The 18,452-nt window shown below is 36.4% G+C and overlaps 1 protein-coding gene across 8 annotated transcripts in view; it reads right to left on the bottom strand.

Moving 5' to 3' along the window:
- Positions 1–18,452, bottom strand: part of FBXL13 (F-box and leucine rich repeat protein 13) — a 97,605-nt gene that overhangs the window by 75,009 nt on the left and 4,144 nt on the right. For 6 of the 8 annotated variants that reach the window (XM_065049139.1, XM_021296025.2, XM_065049140.1 and 3 more), the window contains exons 2-8: positions 14,595–14,695; positions 14,226–14,319; positions 12,797–12,864; positions 11,069–11,223; positions 9,124–9,233; positions 7,113–7,208; positions 2,416–2,511 (exon numbers count right to left, since the gene is read on the bottom strand). In XM_065049139.1, the coding sequence (XP_064905211.1) occupies positions 2,416–2,511; positions 7,113–7,208; positions 9,124–9,233; positions 11,069–11,223; positions 12,797–12,864; positions 14,226–14,319; positions 14,595–14,671 (696 nt within the window). In that variant the 5' untranslated portion in view covers positions 14,672–14,695. The remainder of the gene's footprint in view (positions 1–2,415; positions 2,512–7,112; positions 7,209–9,123; positions 9,234–11,068; positions 11,224–12,796; positions 12,865–14,225; positions 14,320–14,594; positions 14,696–18,452) is intronic. The other 2 variants (XM_065049137.1, XM_065049141.1) reach the window with 1 other exon arrangement.

Here is an 18,452-nt window from a genome sequence, read left to right as displayed (position 1 = left end):
GCCAAGATGTATAAAGATGGATAAAATTGTAAAGTTCCCAAAAATATTTTTTTCCTAATTAATGGTCTACTGATGCATCAAGATATCAAGAATATGTAACCTACCATCTTAGTTTTAGTAGAAGAATCCTTAAGTGATTAACGTTGCAGGCTGATAGATCTAGATCTTTGACTAAATAAATAATTTTTCTTAGTATCTGTCAAAAGTTCAAGTTTAAGAAGTTTTAACAAAAATTACCAGAAAATAGTTTTAACTGTCTTCCAAGTGTTTCGAAAAAGAGAAGGAAAGCCAACATACAAACATTTAATAAGAAATATCTCATTTTTGGAGAAGACTTTTTCATGCCTTCTTTACATTTGTTCATCAAAAAGTCAGCAAAAGTTGTGTTTTTTTTGTATAATCTGCTACAGCTATACCGCATCTGTTCGTTGCACATTTCATAACACACATTTATTACCCAAATCCTTTGGAAAATCAATCACCATTATTTCTATGCAGAATGCTTGGAAGTGGTTACAGTACCAACAAGTCGGGAGTTCAGAACTTTTTCAGGTTTTTCACTTTCCTATTTGGATTTTGTTCTTCTTACATTAAAATTATCAGAAGTTTTAATACTACTTTCGTTAAGATCATGAATTCATCACAGTAACTTAAGAGCAGACCTAATAAAGGCTCCAGGCACGTACAAGCTGGGCACTGCGGTGTCTTTTAGTTGTTGATGCACAGGGTAGATTCAACAACTCAAATCTGAGCAGAGACTCTACAAAATACCCATGACAGCTAAGCACATCAGAAGGTCAGTTTAAAGAAACCCACACGGAGAACAGGCAGTTGCTAGAACCAGACTGCAGGACATCTAAGCAGCATTGTTGAGCCCTCCAGGACTTCCTCACCTCAGTCAGGGGGGCAGATAAAGTCTTCCAGTTGCCTGGGAACTATAGCTTGTGTCCCACTCAGGGGACAAAACAAGTTCAGACCTCTTCTCAGCCTCACAAGGCACAACTCTGTTCACTTTCTGGATCCCAAATGGATCTCTTCAGGTGGGAGAGAGGTGCCTCGTGTCAGACCCCTGGGTTCACCAACAGGCTCTGCAAACCTCTTCCTTCCTCAGGGATTTAGCTGAGTCCAAGGTCAGCTCCCACATGGTGCAGCACTGCAATCCTGGATATGACCATTGCAAAAACAGTTCATTATGTGAAAGAGCTGAAGAAGCCTCATTAGGGGTTTCCCTGCTTGGCTCAGGAGCTGCCCTTAAGCTCATGCCCTTGCCTTCAGTCTTTCCTTGAACCACACTTGAGGCATGTCTGTGTCCAGCCACATGTCTGGTTGACCCTGACCCTCACTCATGGAACTCACTTTCTGACTCGACCGTGGAGATTCCCGTTCCCTACAGGGCTGGCTGGCAGTCTCTGGTGGGCAGCTGACCCTGGTCACTCTCACTGGACCCCCTCTGCTCTTCTTGCTCAGGTTCTGTGGGATTGTATCCCTTGTCAGTGGCAGACACCGCTCCTGCATGGCCCTCTAGCACCCTTGGCAACCAGCTTGCCTTCCCTTGCACAGCAGCCCCTCTGCTTCTTCACACCAAGCTCTGCAGGCCATGCAGCTCTTGCCAAAAAGAGAAAAGCAATCTCCTTGAAAAGAGAAAAGCAATCTCCTTGATCACCATCATCATCACAAACTTCCAGGTCCAGTCCTATCAGATTAGAAATCTCCAGGATTAGGATTACGCAGAAAATGCACAGAGTATTTTGTAATTGTAATTGTAATTTCAGACTTGAGGGCCTAAAATCTGACTAAATCATGTTTGAAGTGCCCAAACGCTTTTAAAAATCTGTCCTTAATCTAGCTAGCATGGTCACACAATGTGCATTAGAAGGCAAATTGACTGAAATATGTGTGCCAGGGATCTGGGCTGCTGAGGCAGAAGAGGCACCACAGTACCCTGGGCACTGACATGTGCTCTGGAGACACAGTGACCAACTCAGCAGCTCTAAGACTTCATGAGTATGGAAGGGAGCTGGTCTGCACCACTTTTTCTAGGGATGACAAGAGTCTCTCTAGAACAAATACAAGTAGCCTCAGAGTATCTGTAATGGAGTTTACAACTCCCATTTAGTCCTCTAGTGCCTGTTTAGATTACTTGGGGAGCCTAAGACACCTCACTTAACTGTTGAAATTTGGTGGGCTATAGCAAAGCCAACTCTCTTTCAGTTCCACTGTTTTTAATGATATATCACAGACAATTTCGTCTGAGTTGCTCCTATTTTTTTATTAATGTAGCTGAGTAAAACAAGTCATATCCTGGTATAAAGCTTTTATCCTAGATATTTAGCATTCTGAAACTACCCCCATGTCTCACTCTTTTTAAAATAAATAAAACTGAAATAAAATATTGACAGTGATTATCTTACTCACATGACTCCATAATGAACTGCTCTGTGTTAGCAGCATCCATGTTTGGCTAACTTGAGCACATCTTGCCAGATCAACTAAATTTACATAATGGAAAACCTGCATCAGAAAACCAGACATACATGATATTAAAAACCATATTCAACAAGAAGCACTGCTATATTAAACATATTTCATATTTGCCTATCCTAAACAACAAATTAAATACTTTTTATTAATACACATTTTCAAAGCGCTTAGTACTTAAGATATTTGCCTGAACAGTGAGATGTCAGAACACATAGCAAAGATACCAATGTGTTTTATAGAAGAATATTTCCATATTAGTTATAGAACTTACCATACAACAATGCATACAATGAAACCTGGTTTTCATTATAGAAGTACATGAAGTATGATTTGAAATATGCTCCAGAGAAATGAATGCATACTCTGTACAGAGTTCACTCAAACTGTACAGGCACAAGAGAATTCCTGAGTCAAACAGAAGTTTTGAGACTCCAAACAATACACATAACACCTTTGTAAAAGTAAGGAAATAATTGTAAATTTTGTTTCACTTCTGGTAATCAACATGGCTAAGAAGTGAAGAAAGAGTAACCACCTGCGCAAGTGTAGAGTCCATGGAGTATCAAAGTGCAGGTTTCCTCAGTTATACCAAAATATGCGCTATAATACGTGAGTCACTAAAAAACTGTTAGAATCAAAAAGTGATGTTATAATAAAATATATGTTTCACTAACAGAAATATTCCCTTGATAACATCAGCTTTTTAACCTGATTTATATTCTGTGCAGTTCTACTGGAATGAACAGGATTGAAAAACATATCAGCTAGGACATATTTTTATCATAGATATTAAGTTCAATTAAAAGAAACAAGCAGAAATATCAAGAGCATTCTACCAAGATTTAAAATATTTTCTGTTTCAATCTATGGAAACAATCCAAAAGCTATTATTTCTTTAGCTAGAAAATGACAAATTAGGCAGGAAAATCACTGATAATGCACCTTTTACCACTAGCATTTAATTTCATGGTAATGCATCCAAGCAATTTGTCTGCTCCTCAAAATATGCTGCTGCTCCACAAACTCTCTCTATTCACTTCAAATAAACTACTTAAACCAAGTTTTAAAATGAGGCTTTACGCCTTTACGTTTTTATTCTGGAATCTTGAAAGCTTGCTACAGGCACACTCATTTTAAAGATATTTAAGTGTCTCATAATGCCGTTGGTATCTTACACCGATTTTTTTAAAGTACAGAAATGTGTAGGACTTTTTCAATAACAAATTCCTTCTGTATACCCTGTTCCACCAAGGACTTGCATCCCATGATAATTATAGTTGGATCCATCACAGGCTTCTCTAACCAAAAGTCTGTTTAATTCTGACATGTAGATTATTCCCTTAACTTCAAAACTCAATCTAATTTAAAACTCTAAGGATTTTTGACACAGCTCATAAAAAGTATTTGAATAACTGGATCTATCTGGCTTGCTAGAATGAGAAAGAAAATACTGATTGTATTATTATTCATTAACAGGGTTTAGCTTCATATTAGAAGAACAAAAGCAAGGCTTTTAATTTGACACTCCCTTGCCTAGTAACCTTTCGATTTTCCATTCTGAAAAGGTCTGTTGAAACATTTATTTCATGTTAGGTCAAGACCACAGTAGCCAGCTTGAAAGCACAGCAATCATCTTCTGACAGCAACTCAACATTAGGGTATTGTGGTACCACTGACTTTTTTGGGAAACTGTAATTCACAAAGCAAATTGTTTCCAGCTGGCCCTGAGGATGGATCTTATCCCAGCAGTAAATAAAAACTAACAGATATCTTTTTGCACAGGAGCAGAACAGTCACAAGAAAAGAACTGTGACCAAAAATAAAGCATATTCCAGAATGGGCATACGGCTAGTTAAAGATCTCTTTAATCAGCAGATTTGAAAATACTCAAAGATGCTATCGTTATTTACTGTTTCCTGAAAATCCAACAGATATTGATCACCCTCTAGTGAAAAACTCAACATTGTCATTACTACAATGGAGTTTTGAATAATATTCCCTATAAATTCACCTTACCCTATTGTTGTTTTGCATTTTATTACCTGCTGGGTGTTTTCACTGCAGTGAATTGCAGTTTTCACTGCAATTTCCTTAGCTCTAGCTTTTGGATTTTAGACATGCAAATGCTATTTAATACAAACAAAGATAATTTATCTTCCTACAATGGCATATTTGTATACAGATCACAGAAATATGGCTTAAAATTTGTATGGATAACACAATTTTCTTTCTTCTAATTCTTTAGAGCATTATTTCCAATTCAAATCAGTAGAATTCTCAGTTCTTACTTCATTCTCCTCATAAATGCACATTAAAATACACACTATGATGGGGCCAAAGTCTAAAATGGCAAACTACTCTGCTTTTCAGCTCCAGACCTCAGAGCTAGCTCTGAGGTATCGCTCTAGAAATGGAAGACACCAATGTTTTCTGCTAAGCCACTAAAGTAGCACTTGACAGGATTGATTTATATAGGCTATAAAATTAAATTTATATATAAACAGAAGAGAAAATTATATAATGTATTCTTACAGCTGGTCTGTAGCCCTAATCAAAAAGCATGGCTACATACCTCAGAATAACTGTCATTCTTTTGGATATGTTAATATTCGGATTCTGGTTTTCATGTGCATAGTCTTTATGTCTGTGAGCTCTGATTCCTTGCGACAGCAGCACATGTAATTGTGAATATGATGTGACCTCAAAAAAGGGCAACCTACGAAGATAGCTTAAAATTGTTATATTTTGAGCTCATGGTTTGGATGTCAAAAAAAAACCAAGGCTCAAAGACTTAAGACAAAATGAATAGATTCCTCCCAAGCTACCAAAAAATGAATGATACTGTCAATACTGTTTGTTATAGAACTAACAGAAAGATTACACTTTTTCAGGGTTTTTAATGAAGAAAAGATGCTACTACTGACCTCAGAATTCCTGAAAACTTGAATACTTATTTATTTCTATGTATGACAAGTTGGATAGGTATGGACACATGTAAGTTATAATACTATCTTTGATATATGTATAAAAAACTATATATACACATAGTCTTATATAATACTATCTTTTATATATACTGCTATTGTAGTGTACAATACTACCTTACTAGGAAAAAGAACATTAGCAGGTGGCACTGTAGATCAAGTTTTGATCATTCTGCTACTCATGCGGTAAATTAATCTCTCTATTTTACTGGTTTTTACACTCGTATGGGAAGAACATTCCCTTTTGAGTGCACTGCTTCTGAAGAAGAGGTTCATACTAGAGATTCTTCCTTAACTTGTATCAAAGTCTTAGTAATGAGAGGTGTGAGCATCGCAACCTGCAAATTCTTTAGGAGACATACTACTGCTGTGCAAGGGGCCCATATCTGAATCATTGACAGCAGAAGTTCTCTTGTTACTGAATGAGCCAGTACTAAGAATATAGCACAGACTAAACCCCATCAAAAGGCCTAAGTCAAAACAAATCAGTCTCACATCCATGAAGACCATATGCACCACGGCTGGAACTCATACAGATAACATCAAGAAAAACAAAAGCATGCTGTATTTTTGGTGAGGAAGGTCTGCAAAGTATGTACATGATTTAGCTTACAGATTCAAGTTCCATGTGAGGTCAGGGGCATTATGCACATGCTTAAAATTCAGTCTCTGCATCTGGATTTTAGACTTTATTGGATAAAAACTGTATTTTGAGTTCACTGTCGTCCATACTAGTTAAAAGAAAATAATATCACATTTATCTGAAATACTACTTTAATGTTTTTGCAGTGTTAAATTAATGAAAAGACATGGTAGGGCAAATTAAAGCTTATAAATAAGAAGATAAAATGAAAATATTTTAGCAGTAAGTAGTTCCAATGTATCCCTCAATGGGAATTATTGTCAGTAACCAACCTATAATTTAGTTGAACTGGCCTCTGTAACTGAAGGTCCTACAACCAGTAGTTAATAACTGCGTTCTTTTTCTGAAATACTGCCACAAATCAATCTTCTTGCTTGTGGGTAGAGCTACCTTCTTTTCTAGCAGGCACCATATTAACAAGCTTTCACTCTCTAAAGTTACTTTTTGCAAGGATACAAAAATACTGAACAAAGCAACCTTTTAAACAAACCGAATAAAAATGTTTGGACAGAAACCTCTCCCTACACAGTGTGTCCTTGCAGTAGATTCCTCTCCTCTCACTTTCTGGCCTAGCAAGTTTTTTTTTCCGCCTTAAGCAGCTGCATAATGTCCATACAGTCTTTTCTGTACTTTTAAGAAAATTAAACTGCTCTGTGTCACATTTGGGGTTTGGCTTATGAGCTTTTATTCACTGCAAACAGACCCCTTTACTTCTATCAGGAGTTCCACTCTCTACCTGTCCTACAGATCTCCCGATTTCTTTCCATCTCAGCTCAGATAAGCTTCTGGACATCAGGTTAGGCCATGCAGAATAGGATCAGGTGCCACTGAAGGAAAGAACAGCATCACCATCCTTCAAAGGATTCCACCTGACTCAAAGTGAACAAGGCAAACAGGGGCCTTCCTTTCCATTGCACAAACACATTATTTTCAACAAAACATTATATATACCATTTATGAAATTTACATATTAAAAACTAAAAAGAACACCAACTGTCACAAACCTGTAATAAGGCTTTTTCTGGTAAATGGGATGTTTTATGTCCAACAGTAAGATCACTTGATTCCAAACAGCCTTCCTGACCCTCCTTTGCCAAACCCTGAAAAAAGATGGTACAAGAGAAACATAATTTTATCTTAATGACAAGTTCAAAATTTCAAATACATTTAAATATTAAAAAATTAAATTAAATTTGCTTATTTTCAAATCTCTGTATAGTTACACATCCATGAACATTTGTAACTGCTATTACTGAGAATAATCATAGTTTTAAGGTGCATCTCATTTTTTTTTGCATCAGAACAATACACTATAGAAGTATAGGAGACCATTTGTATTTCCAAACTAAAATATTGTGTACACACAATGTGACATAAACATACTATTAGTACATGCCAATTTTTCAGGCAAGTCTTCAAAAGGTATCACTACTAAAATCTCTCTGATGTTGTATTGTATCCAACAATGGATACTGCATGAAAGGTACTAAAGTACTTTTCATATGTTATCTCAACATACGAGTAACATTGAATCTCCTTTTATTCTAGCTCTAGAAACAGAAGAGTTTCAGGGGTTATAAAATTGGTTGTCATTTGACTATTACTACAGGGAAGATAGAAGAGGAAATATGCAGGAAAGGAGAATTAGGAATAACGAAAATGGAAAGCCCCATTAAATTGCTTACATATTATAATCATGGAAGGTTTCATTTTGCATTTTAAAATCAGTCAGTGTCATCTCAGATGCCCTGAGTTATCCAAGATATCCACAAAAGACTGGCAGCTATGACACAGGACTAGCAGAGGATTCCTGCATCTCGAGCTTTAAGCTGGAGGCCTGTCTGGTCTGACCTGAGATATTCCAGGCCATGCTGAATTTTACACCAGAAACCTACATTTAGGTGACTCAGTTGCACTCCAAAATTACTACACAACAAAAAAGTACACAATTAAAAAAATGATTCAGTTATATGCTTTTTGTTATATGCATTCCAATCTAATTATGAAAGTCAAACCAACACTTGCAACTATTATTAAGAACAAAAATATTTAAAAATCTTATTCCCTAAGGATGCCCTGATACACTCCAGAAACAGGACATCTTTTGTGCACTCAATCTAGTCAGACTAATATTTTAAGTATTTTAAGATCCCAGCAAGAAAAAAAAGAGAAAGAAAACATACAGGGGGGAGAACAGACAAAACCAAAAGTGAGAGTCTACCAACTAATTTGAGAGAACAAGGAAGAAGCAGGACTAATGACAGGTTTATTGCAGGAAGGATTTGATAACTGGTGTCTGGCAGCCAGCGATTGATAGATTGTCCACAGCTGGTTTCAGTTCTGACCATCCTACAGCAGGAGAGCTTTATCTATGCGACTGTGATTAGCAGCAGCTGGTTCTTGGGTCCTACAGCTTCCATTTCTCCCCTTCCCCATGTGGTATCTGCTGAGCATCTCTCTGAGCTCCTCACTGAGCTCTGGCATTGTCTTCCTTGGCAGAAGAAACCTCCCCATAAATGAGAAGAGTGCTGTTTCTCACAGTGAGACCAGATGGGGCAGTGGGGCACATGGGCCTGTCCACATGCTGCCTGCTCTCAGGTGATGACAACGCTGGTTACCCCATGCTTTTTGGGAGCAGATGAGGTTACTGTGGCTTCTCCTCCCTCTGCAGGATTCTGGTGACAGGGATCCAGAGGCATTATCTTTATTGATTATCATCTCAACTAGTAATGCTGCCTCTAAGACACCAGCCACCTGATGCAAGGCGGCTGGATCACTGGTAACATACAACAACACTCAGTCCTTTCTGGTGCTTAAGATACGACCAAACTTTTACTGGTAGAGCATGGAGGTAATGATCTGCTTCTCATAACACTGTAAGCACCAGTTAATAGTAGTAGTACACTAAAATTCTTCATTTGACATTTACAGAGCTGTTTTTCTATAACAGTTGGAATTAATTGAGTTAATCTTTAATCACTGAACTTAATATATTTAAACTATCATACTTCATACCTCAAAATATGCTTTTGTTTTCAAAGAACTGTGGGCCTCTGCATGCCAAGCTTTCACAACTGCATTTAAATATATTTTGTTCAAGATCTGTTGCAATCTCTTCGTTGCCACTGAAATTATAACCAAGATGAGGACCCCAAGTAAGAATAAGTATGCAATTTAAATGCTTTAGATGAATGACTGTCTATCAAATTACTTCTTAATAAAACAGCTATCCAATTCTGCTTCTGTAAGGAAATAAATAACTTTTTGCAATACATATAATTAAGACCATTGCAGTAGGATTTCAAGTTAGCAGGCAAGGCATAAACATGACATATTTCCAATTTATCAGAGTTATGTATGAGACATTACAGATCTACAGTTTGATCTACCAAATAATCCAATAATTTCACAGAGCTCAGAGGTGCAAGATATATACAGTGGAATAAAATACAATAACAAAACTTTAATAATGTTTCAGATGGCATAGAAGTCAAAAGTTGTAAGAATAAATTCAGTAAAGTCAAGTGCTAAATGTTACACCAGTGTTGAATATAAAAGAACAGTAAAGCAGCTTGTGAAAGATCATGTGTTCATTACGAATTAATACAAACATTTAAAAAAATTACTTTTAAGAAAAGTTTGGAAGTAATTGAATTTTCTTTAGTCCGGAAAAAAGAAAAAAACAGCACGGGGAATACTATAACTGTCCTTCTATATGTAAAAGCTGTTAGAAATGCAATCGAAATACAATGCTCTTCACAGCCACTTAAATAAAAAGAAGTGAAAATAAGTGAAATTTTCTGCAAAAACTCAAGTCATCATTCAAATATTTTTTTTTGTCAGTTAACTTCGTAAAAAAAGTTGCTATAAATTACAAAGGGAGCAGAGAGACTCTTGACACTTTCAAGAACATACAGCTGTTTAAGTAGCTTAGCCCTATATAATCGTATCTCATGGACAAGGACTAAGCTTAATTAACGTGACATGCATCCTTCACTATCAAAAGGATTAAAATGTAATTTTTTATATATTAAATACACAATATAGAATCACTTATCTACTAGTCAAGAGTCAATGAACAGTCACACAGCCAAGAGTGACTGAATGGCATTTCTCCATATGTCAGCTTTGCCATGGAAGGAAATATATTGTGCAACTACGCCCTCCAGATGTATCCACCTCTGTGAATTTATAATGGACAAAACGTGCCTTGGCTGAAAGAGAGGAGAGGGAAGGGGAGAGGAGGGGAGGAATAGGAAGTCTCTGAGAAGTGTCTAGGGGAGTGAGACAACAGCTTGGGCCTCCAGCTCTGTAAGAGCAATGTTTGAGTCACACGTAACTGCCTGAGCTCAAACCCAAAGCTATAGGTAGTGCTTGTGGCCCATTCTTTACTTTTTTGAAACTTCCATCCGGGTGGACTCAGGTTAATATTTAAAGAATACATTTAAAGTAACTCATTCCCACAGGACCTGTGGAACACAAAGTCTCAGGCAGTATGAACAAAGTATTTCTTTTATTCTGTCTCCTGACTCCTTTTATTTTATTTTGACCTCCGCTCATTGCCCACCTCTCATCACACATTCCCTCTAACTGAAGCCAAGGCTTCAGCTCTGTGATCCCTCCTATTTTATCCCTGTCACCATACTCTTCACCCCCCAGCACAACATCCTGACTCGCTCCCCCCTGCACTCCTGCCCACCCTCCATGTCCCTGACCCCTCCCCACCCGCTTTGCACCAGCAAAGAACAGCACCAGCACCATCTGTCCTAGCAAAGAACCCAGAGAACCGCAATCCACTGCAATCGCAGCAACAAGTCACCACAGGTCAACCAGTGAATGGCATTCTGCAAAAAGATAGCTAGATGAATTGTTGGACCAAGCATATTTAAATTTTACAGCCCAATTTTATATTATATCACATGTATTTTTTGTCTTGTGCAAAGCAGCTATGTAGACTTACATGCCATTTTTTCCTTGTCAATTTGCACCCACATGTTCCACTTCTGTATAATAACTCTTAATATGTGGACATTATAATGGACTACTGCTAGAGCCATCTTCTGCTTTGCCTTTTTCCTTTTGTTCTTTTTCTGTAGATGATATCTCATCCATCCTCTGAATTGTAAAACAGAATGAGTAATTTAATGTGGCTCCCAACCTGAGTGAAGTAAAATCTATAAAAATCTGCAATTTGCTGTAAAATACAAAGCAGTCAAGCTCAACTAGATAAACTTCTGAATAGAACTGATGTTTGTTATTTATAATTTAGATAAAATATGCATTGATAATATTTTTCAGTAGTAATTCATTCACTCATTTTAATAACATTTCTACTTGTTTGTAACACTCTACAGTATCAAGCAATAAAAACTTGCCTCCACCACTCCCGCTGCTGTCAGCTATACTCCAGTTTACAGATCTGTATTTATGAGAGGACATTTGAGTGTTTAGAGAAAAACAATGTAAAAGTTCTAGATGCAGGAATTTACTTAAACACTATTTACATTTTCTTGGCCATACAAATAAAATGTAATATAATAGAATACAAATTCAATTTATATCCAGCAATTTTAACCTTCGGTAAAAATTCCATTTATCTTCTAAGCTAAGTAATAAGAAATAATTAGATTCAGAGCAAAAATGTATTTCAAATTACTCTTATGTCATTGGTATACTAAAATACACTATCTCTCCGTATCTGATTTGCTGGAAAGACTACTGAATAAACGAGAGTTTACATGACTACTTTCATTTGCCAAAATCACCCTCATTTAATATAATTGGGAGCAATTATAAATGGAACATTCTACCATTCCAGCCCACCTTCTGTGATAATTAAACAAAACTGTAGGTCAGACAATCTTCAAAATGCTGCTGCCTAGATTAATGTTTACCAAAGCTAATCACAGTAAAGCCTGAAAATCTTCTCCTTCCTATCAATACGGTGATTCTCAGTAAGGATTTACACCAGAGTTCCTAGTAGATTTGTACCTCCTATATAACTAGCATTGTGTGTTTTTCAAAACAAAATAGCCCAAAATTATCTATTCTAAATGGAGGATCATTACATTTTGATACACACACTTGCAACAAAGAAATCAATCAACATGTTCATTCATTGTAATTATCACAGAATCACAGAATCGACTGGGTTGGAAGAGACCTCAGAGATCATCGAGTCCAACCCTTGGTCCAACTCTAGTCCATTTACTAGATCATGGCACTAAGTGCCATGTCCAATCTCATATCTTAAAACATATCTATGTCTTATCCCCATTTTTAAAAGGAAAAGTTGGATTACATAAAGTATTGGTTACCTAATTCCAAGCAAAAAAGAAAACAAAGCAAGAACAGAACACAGATCTTTTACTTTCAGACCCAAACACAAATTATTCTTTTATTCCTGGGTATACTACCGTATTCTTGGCAAATATAGTTGATTAAAGTACAGAAATGTCAAAGGACTTTGTTAAGGTCTGGAACAGGCAGAAGCTCAGAACTGACTAATTTTAACATAGAATAACATTGTTGAAGAAAAGTAAAGGCAAATCTAATTTTCTTATCTCTCTTCACATTCATCTGTTAAAGTGAAAACTTTTCCTCCCCTAAATGAACTACAGAAATATTATTTTGGTAAAATATTTTTCCTAAGATGTTCCCGAGGTATATATGAAATGCAAATACTTACCCAAAATACAGCTTCATTAAGTTTCTGCTGTAAAAGCCCCGTGCTTTGGCACACAATTCTTCAGTCACCTAAGCAAATCATTAGTACACAAAACAGTGCTGTATCATGAATATTTAATATTTAAATCAGACAAAAACCCAAATCTTGTACTTTCCATGTTGACTGGTGCAAATTAAAGTATCTGTTTTAAGGAGACAAATGTTCAAGTATAACTTTCTGTGTAAAGTCAGAAGCACCTTGCTACCAAATTACATTTCTGTTTTTACACACAGAAGTTAAAGCTAAATTAGCATATAAAGCAGAACTAACGTGTACTTGAGGGAAAGCTCAATAACTGAAATTCAGCTTGTCATTCCTCATACCCATTCTTTTATTGATCAGCTGTAACCACCAATTTAGCATATTAAACAAATATTTTAGTTACTCTTTGCAAGAATCTTTTCATAGCCCATTGTTATGTAAACCTTTTACCACATGATTCTTACTCATAGGCATTTTAACAAACTTGTTTGAACTTCTGCAAAACTGTAATTGTGTGAGACTATGGGCTAAGAATATCCCTGTAAAAGAACACATGGTCCTTTGAATATGCAAATACTAATTGGGCCTCAGAAAGTACTGGGGTTTATCTCATTATTCTTACTCCAGGAAAATCTATGAGAGGATTTGACTGAGACACGTTTGTATACTTATACCGTATAAATCAACCATTCCACTTTTAGCCTAATTAATACAATAACTGAGTGGTTCGTAAAAGAGGGAATAGCTGAAATGAAATTGCCGTAAACCCATAGTACACATCTACTATGGGAAGACAAAATTTACTATAGTTGTACAGAGGTAACTAAGAAAAATATCTGGTCATGCTGCATGACATCTTGCTGACTCAATTGCTTCCTTGCATTGGTCATACAGCAAAATCCTCCTTCTCTTAATGTTTTAAAATAACAGGGTTTTTTCCTCTACAGGTGACTTTTTTGGATCAGTAAAACCAAGATGTTTACCTCCTTATTGCTTTATGTGCATTAATACTGCACTTAACTGCAACTATTAATTGTTAGCATCAATAGCGTTTTCCAAGATTTGTCAGTTCAAGTGTAATTTTAGGAATCAGCCTAAGTAAAACTACATAATGCATAGAAAAAACATGTTTTTGAAACTAGATTCATGTTTATGTGGAACTCTTTATTTAAATTATGACCAAATATTAACTACTTGTTCCCTGCCACACCTTTAGATGCTATGCTCACCTCTGGTGACATTAGTTTTTGGATACAAATCAGTATCAATAGAAAGGAATGCAAGTATCATATTATTTGCTTTAGCTATAGAAGAGTTACATGAGAAAACTTAAAAACAGATATCAGTATTCTGCATCAGAATATTTGTTCACAGCACAGAGTTAATGCAAAGGTTCAATGATTTTTACCAGTTGTTCACCGTCTAGTCCAAAAACAGTGTTCAGGTAAGTTTCTGAAATCCTCTTTAATTTGGGGTGTAAGGACAGATCAATACTCATACACCTTTAAAAGAGATGTAAATTATATTAACCATATTAGTATCCCCTGCCAAAAGTATCTTTCTCTCTACCTAATAGGTTATAGTTACATTTTATGGTATTATAATGTTATTATTAAAAGATTCAGACCTATATCACTTTCATTACAAATACTTACAGCATATTTACAAAATACGAAAACAAATTATCATGTTTTATTGCTACTCTTAGAGCACGGTTTAGAAGTCCAAGTTCAATACTCTAAACCACAGAGCACACACACAAACATTTAGTATGTACCATAAGACAGCATCTAATCCCTTTTCCATTATTTCCATTATTTCTTCTAAAAATGTAAGTGGATCTTCTGGACGCATAGCAATTACGCCACAAAGCAGCACCTGCAAAAAGAAACTGCAAATTAACACCTCTGTGTCAACAGCAAAGTAGCATCTAGACAGGAAACAGTTAAAATAAACACAGGTTTACCAGCATCTTTTAAAATACTATAAAATAGACACATTTCTTTTTAGCACTTACCTTCCCTTTAATTCAATTTTTAAAGGTAATATTGCATGCATCAGCCTATGCCAATTGCTAGACTTCAAAGCACTGGGTTTAGGATAGTCCTAAGGTACGTAGTATTTCTTAAACAATTCCTACTAAGAATTTTATTGCTTTTAATGTGCATTAGAGAATTAGTGAATAGAAGAATACACAGAAGATTGGATAATTTTATTTACTTAATGAAAACCAGAAATTAAAACAAGAGTAACCCCATGTAGTAAAGAGTATATTGAATGCGAAGCATGAGCAGAAACCGACCTTGTAACCAGTACTGAGAACTAAATGCAGTTTAAAAAAAATATTTACTTTTCGGGATTGTGTTATCACACTACTTTGCATTATCTTTTAGTAATAATGCATAATAACTGATGAACCATTTTTCTCATTTGCCCTTTAGCTGTCTTCAGCTAACGGACATAGATAATTTACTTTTGGATTGTGAGCTCGCATACAGCAAGAACATCCAAAGTATATTGATTTTTTTAAAGTATATGCACAAATTGCAGTTATTCAAGTGAATATTTAATCGAGACTATAAACCAGAAGTTTTTGTGCCTGGTAAAAATTTCAAAACACGACTGTGTATCTTCAACTAGATATTAATCTACATTAATGCAAAAGATGCTGTCCTGGGATGCACTCTCTTGTTCGTATTTCCCTTTGCCTGTTATAAAGAAACTGGCTTTTATTAGTTATCACAAACACAACATCTGAGTTTTCAGATTTTCTTCCAGCCCTGACACTTTTTCTTTGTCTCTGCCCACTTTCACTACCACCACCCTCCATGAGGTAACCGGATGGTGCAAATCTAAGTTTTGCCATTCACTGTCTGCTCAAAATCCTGACTGCGCAATCTCACCATCCACTGATGTTTCATTTTCCCAAGCCCTGGCCTTTCACCTGTGCCCTCAGTGAGCAGAAATACTGTCTTCATTTTCTAATATCCATATTGATTCTAACTTGTTATTACTGTAACGCAACTGATCTATATAAATGAAAAACTAAATTTTAAAATCAGAAAATGTCTGAAGCAACTGCTACATGTTTGATGGATCAAGACAACACCACAATATAATGGTTTACTCACTGTACGAACTCAAAGGATGCAATACTAATTTCCTTTCAAGACACGGCCTCTTGCTGTTATTAAAGTAATGTGGAGCGTGTGCTTGAATCCTTATCAGGAAGCACGGTGGGAGGACAGGGGAATAGAGGAAGGCTCTAAAACAAAACCATGCTAAGAATACAAAGCAAAAGTCACACACGACAGGGGTAAGCAAAGGCAAACTGGCCAGTGGGCCCTCGCTTTGCAGCGACAGCGAGCAGGGCAAGTGGCAGGAGCAACCTGAGAATTTTGGTGTGCTGGAAAGGCCTTCCACTTGCTCCTCAGAATATGATGCAGACACAGAATCAGACAATAATGTAATTTGGAAGGGATCTCTGAAGGTTGTTGAACAGAAGTTGTGGATGCCCCATCCCTGTAAGTGTCTGAAGTCAGGCTGGACGGGACTTCGAGCAACCCCATTTAGGGAGAGGTGTCCCTGCCCACGGCAGGGCGGGTGGACGGGGTGATCTTTGAAGGTTTCTTCCAACCCAAGTCGTTCTATGATTCTAAGTTAAGACAAATATGAAAAGGCAAAGAAAAATATTTCTGAATGCACAGACACAGCAAAAGGCAACTGTCTTCAGTTTAGGCACCTTGAATATTTATAACTCTAAATGACATGCTGATTCCAATCCTGGCATCTCTTCAATCTTCTTAACAAAAATGTAATTCGCAAGGTATATCTTGATGGTTGACTATATTAAGAAAATATTATAAACCCATCACTTTTCATAAAATCATAAAATCACACAATCACAGAATGGTTTGTGTTAGAAGGGATTGTCAAAGGTCATCTAGTCCAACCCCCCTGCAATGAGCAGGGACATCTTCAACTAGATCATAATAACTCATGCTATATAATGTAATTCTAAATAATACACATGCAGTTCAATGGCTTTCATCACAAATTTTCCCATGGACAGACTTCCCAAAGCCAATCCCAACGCTGGTCGGCTACTCCCTCTGCTGGAGTGAACCAGTACGTGTCTGCCATACAAATGCCATATTTTAGTATTTAAAGTGTTGTTTACATTTTTTTTCCTTTTTCAAGCAAATACAAACAACTTTTTTTCCTTTGGATGTTCTGAAACGTCTCCAACACAGGAAATCCAAACTATCCAAACACATACTGGAGTGCAAGGCGTCTGTTTAACATTTGAGAATTCCTTTATAAAACTTAAATAAGGAAGGACTTGCAAAATGTGGTCTTTTAATCCTCATTCAGGTAGTCTTAAGTGAGTGGGCCAGGTGACCAAAACCAATTAGCCAAATCTGTACAAGTCTGGTTATTTCTATTGGACTTCTACAAGACTCTCAACAACCTGAAACAGTCCATTGACAATTTTTCTCAACCTATATATTTTATTCATTCATAACAGTAAACAACTGAAGGTATACTGATATGTCAAATGATCGTTAGTCACATATCATCACAACCTCCAGCTGACCAGCTACCAAACAAGTATTTAAAAAAATAAAATTAAAAAGAAAAATAAAGAAAAATAAATGCTGCAGTGCTACTAAGAATTAAATATTTAGGTCAGGTTTTCATATGAACTGCTTCTATTCATCAACCTGAAAAAGATCAGCTGTTGTTAAAAAGTTCAAAGGAAAAGTCATAAAATCATGCAGCATTCAGCTTAAAGCTCAGTAAGAGAAGAACCATTTTTAGCATCCCTTCCTGTGCACATTTAGCAACTGTTAAAAATAGTCATATCTACATATATATATTCGTATTCATGTGTGAAAGAGAGCTATTAAGAATCAGCATATTCATCATCTGAATAAAATATTTGATACTGATGTCCAACGAGTTTTACAAACTCTTCAACTATAACATTTTTTTATCATTGAAAATACCTGAATGCACAGAGAAATAGTTTTGTTGATGTTAACAGACATTTTCTAAACAACAACTTCCACTTATTTCCATCACCAAACAGACAACGTGAGTGAGTGGCATGGATGATGACTATCAGCTGTGCCTCAGAAAATGTTCCCTAAGAGGCCAAAGAAACATCCACATCTTGTCTAAAAAAGTTTTTCAAAGTAAAAAGTTTCAAGATGTAAGTTCTGTGCCTCAAAAATCAGGTGATCTAAACACAACATATTCTTTTTTACCAAAAATTGTTAACAGTGGCATGTTTTCATCATTTTTTCTTACTCCTAGTCCTGGACACATCAACACAGCATATACCCAATAGTAACTTATGAGAGACATAACAAGTTTTAAACCTAATCATGGAATCATAGAATCATTTTGGTTGGAAGAGACCCTCAAGACTATCGAGTCCAATCACAGCCTAACACTAGCACTAAACCATGGCCCTAAGAACCTCATCTATATGTCTTTAAAACACCTCGAGGGATGGTGACTCTACCACTTCCCTGGGCAGCCTGTTCCCAAATGATTCTCCCAAACCCCATGGACTATCCAGAACAAGCAGGTGCCTTTGGGTGTAGTTTTGTTAACAACTCCTGTTGTT

This window comes from Columba livia, chromosome 1 (assembly GCF_036013475.1).
Source record: "Columba livia isolate bColLiv1 breed racing homer chromosome 1, bColLiv1.pat.W.v2, whole genome shotgun sequence".
In the NCBI taxonomy this organism is placed as follows: Eukaryota; Metazoa; Chordata; class Aves; order Columbiformes; family Columbidae; genus Columba; species Columba livia.
Note: the sequence above shows the minus strand (reverse complement) of the source record. Positions and strands in the feature narration are given on the sequence as shown.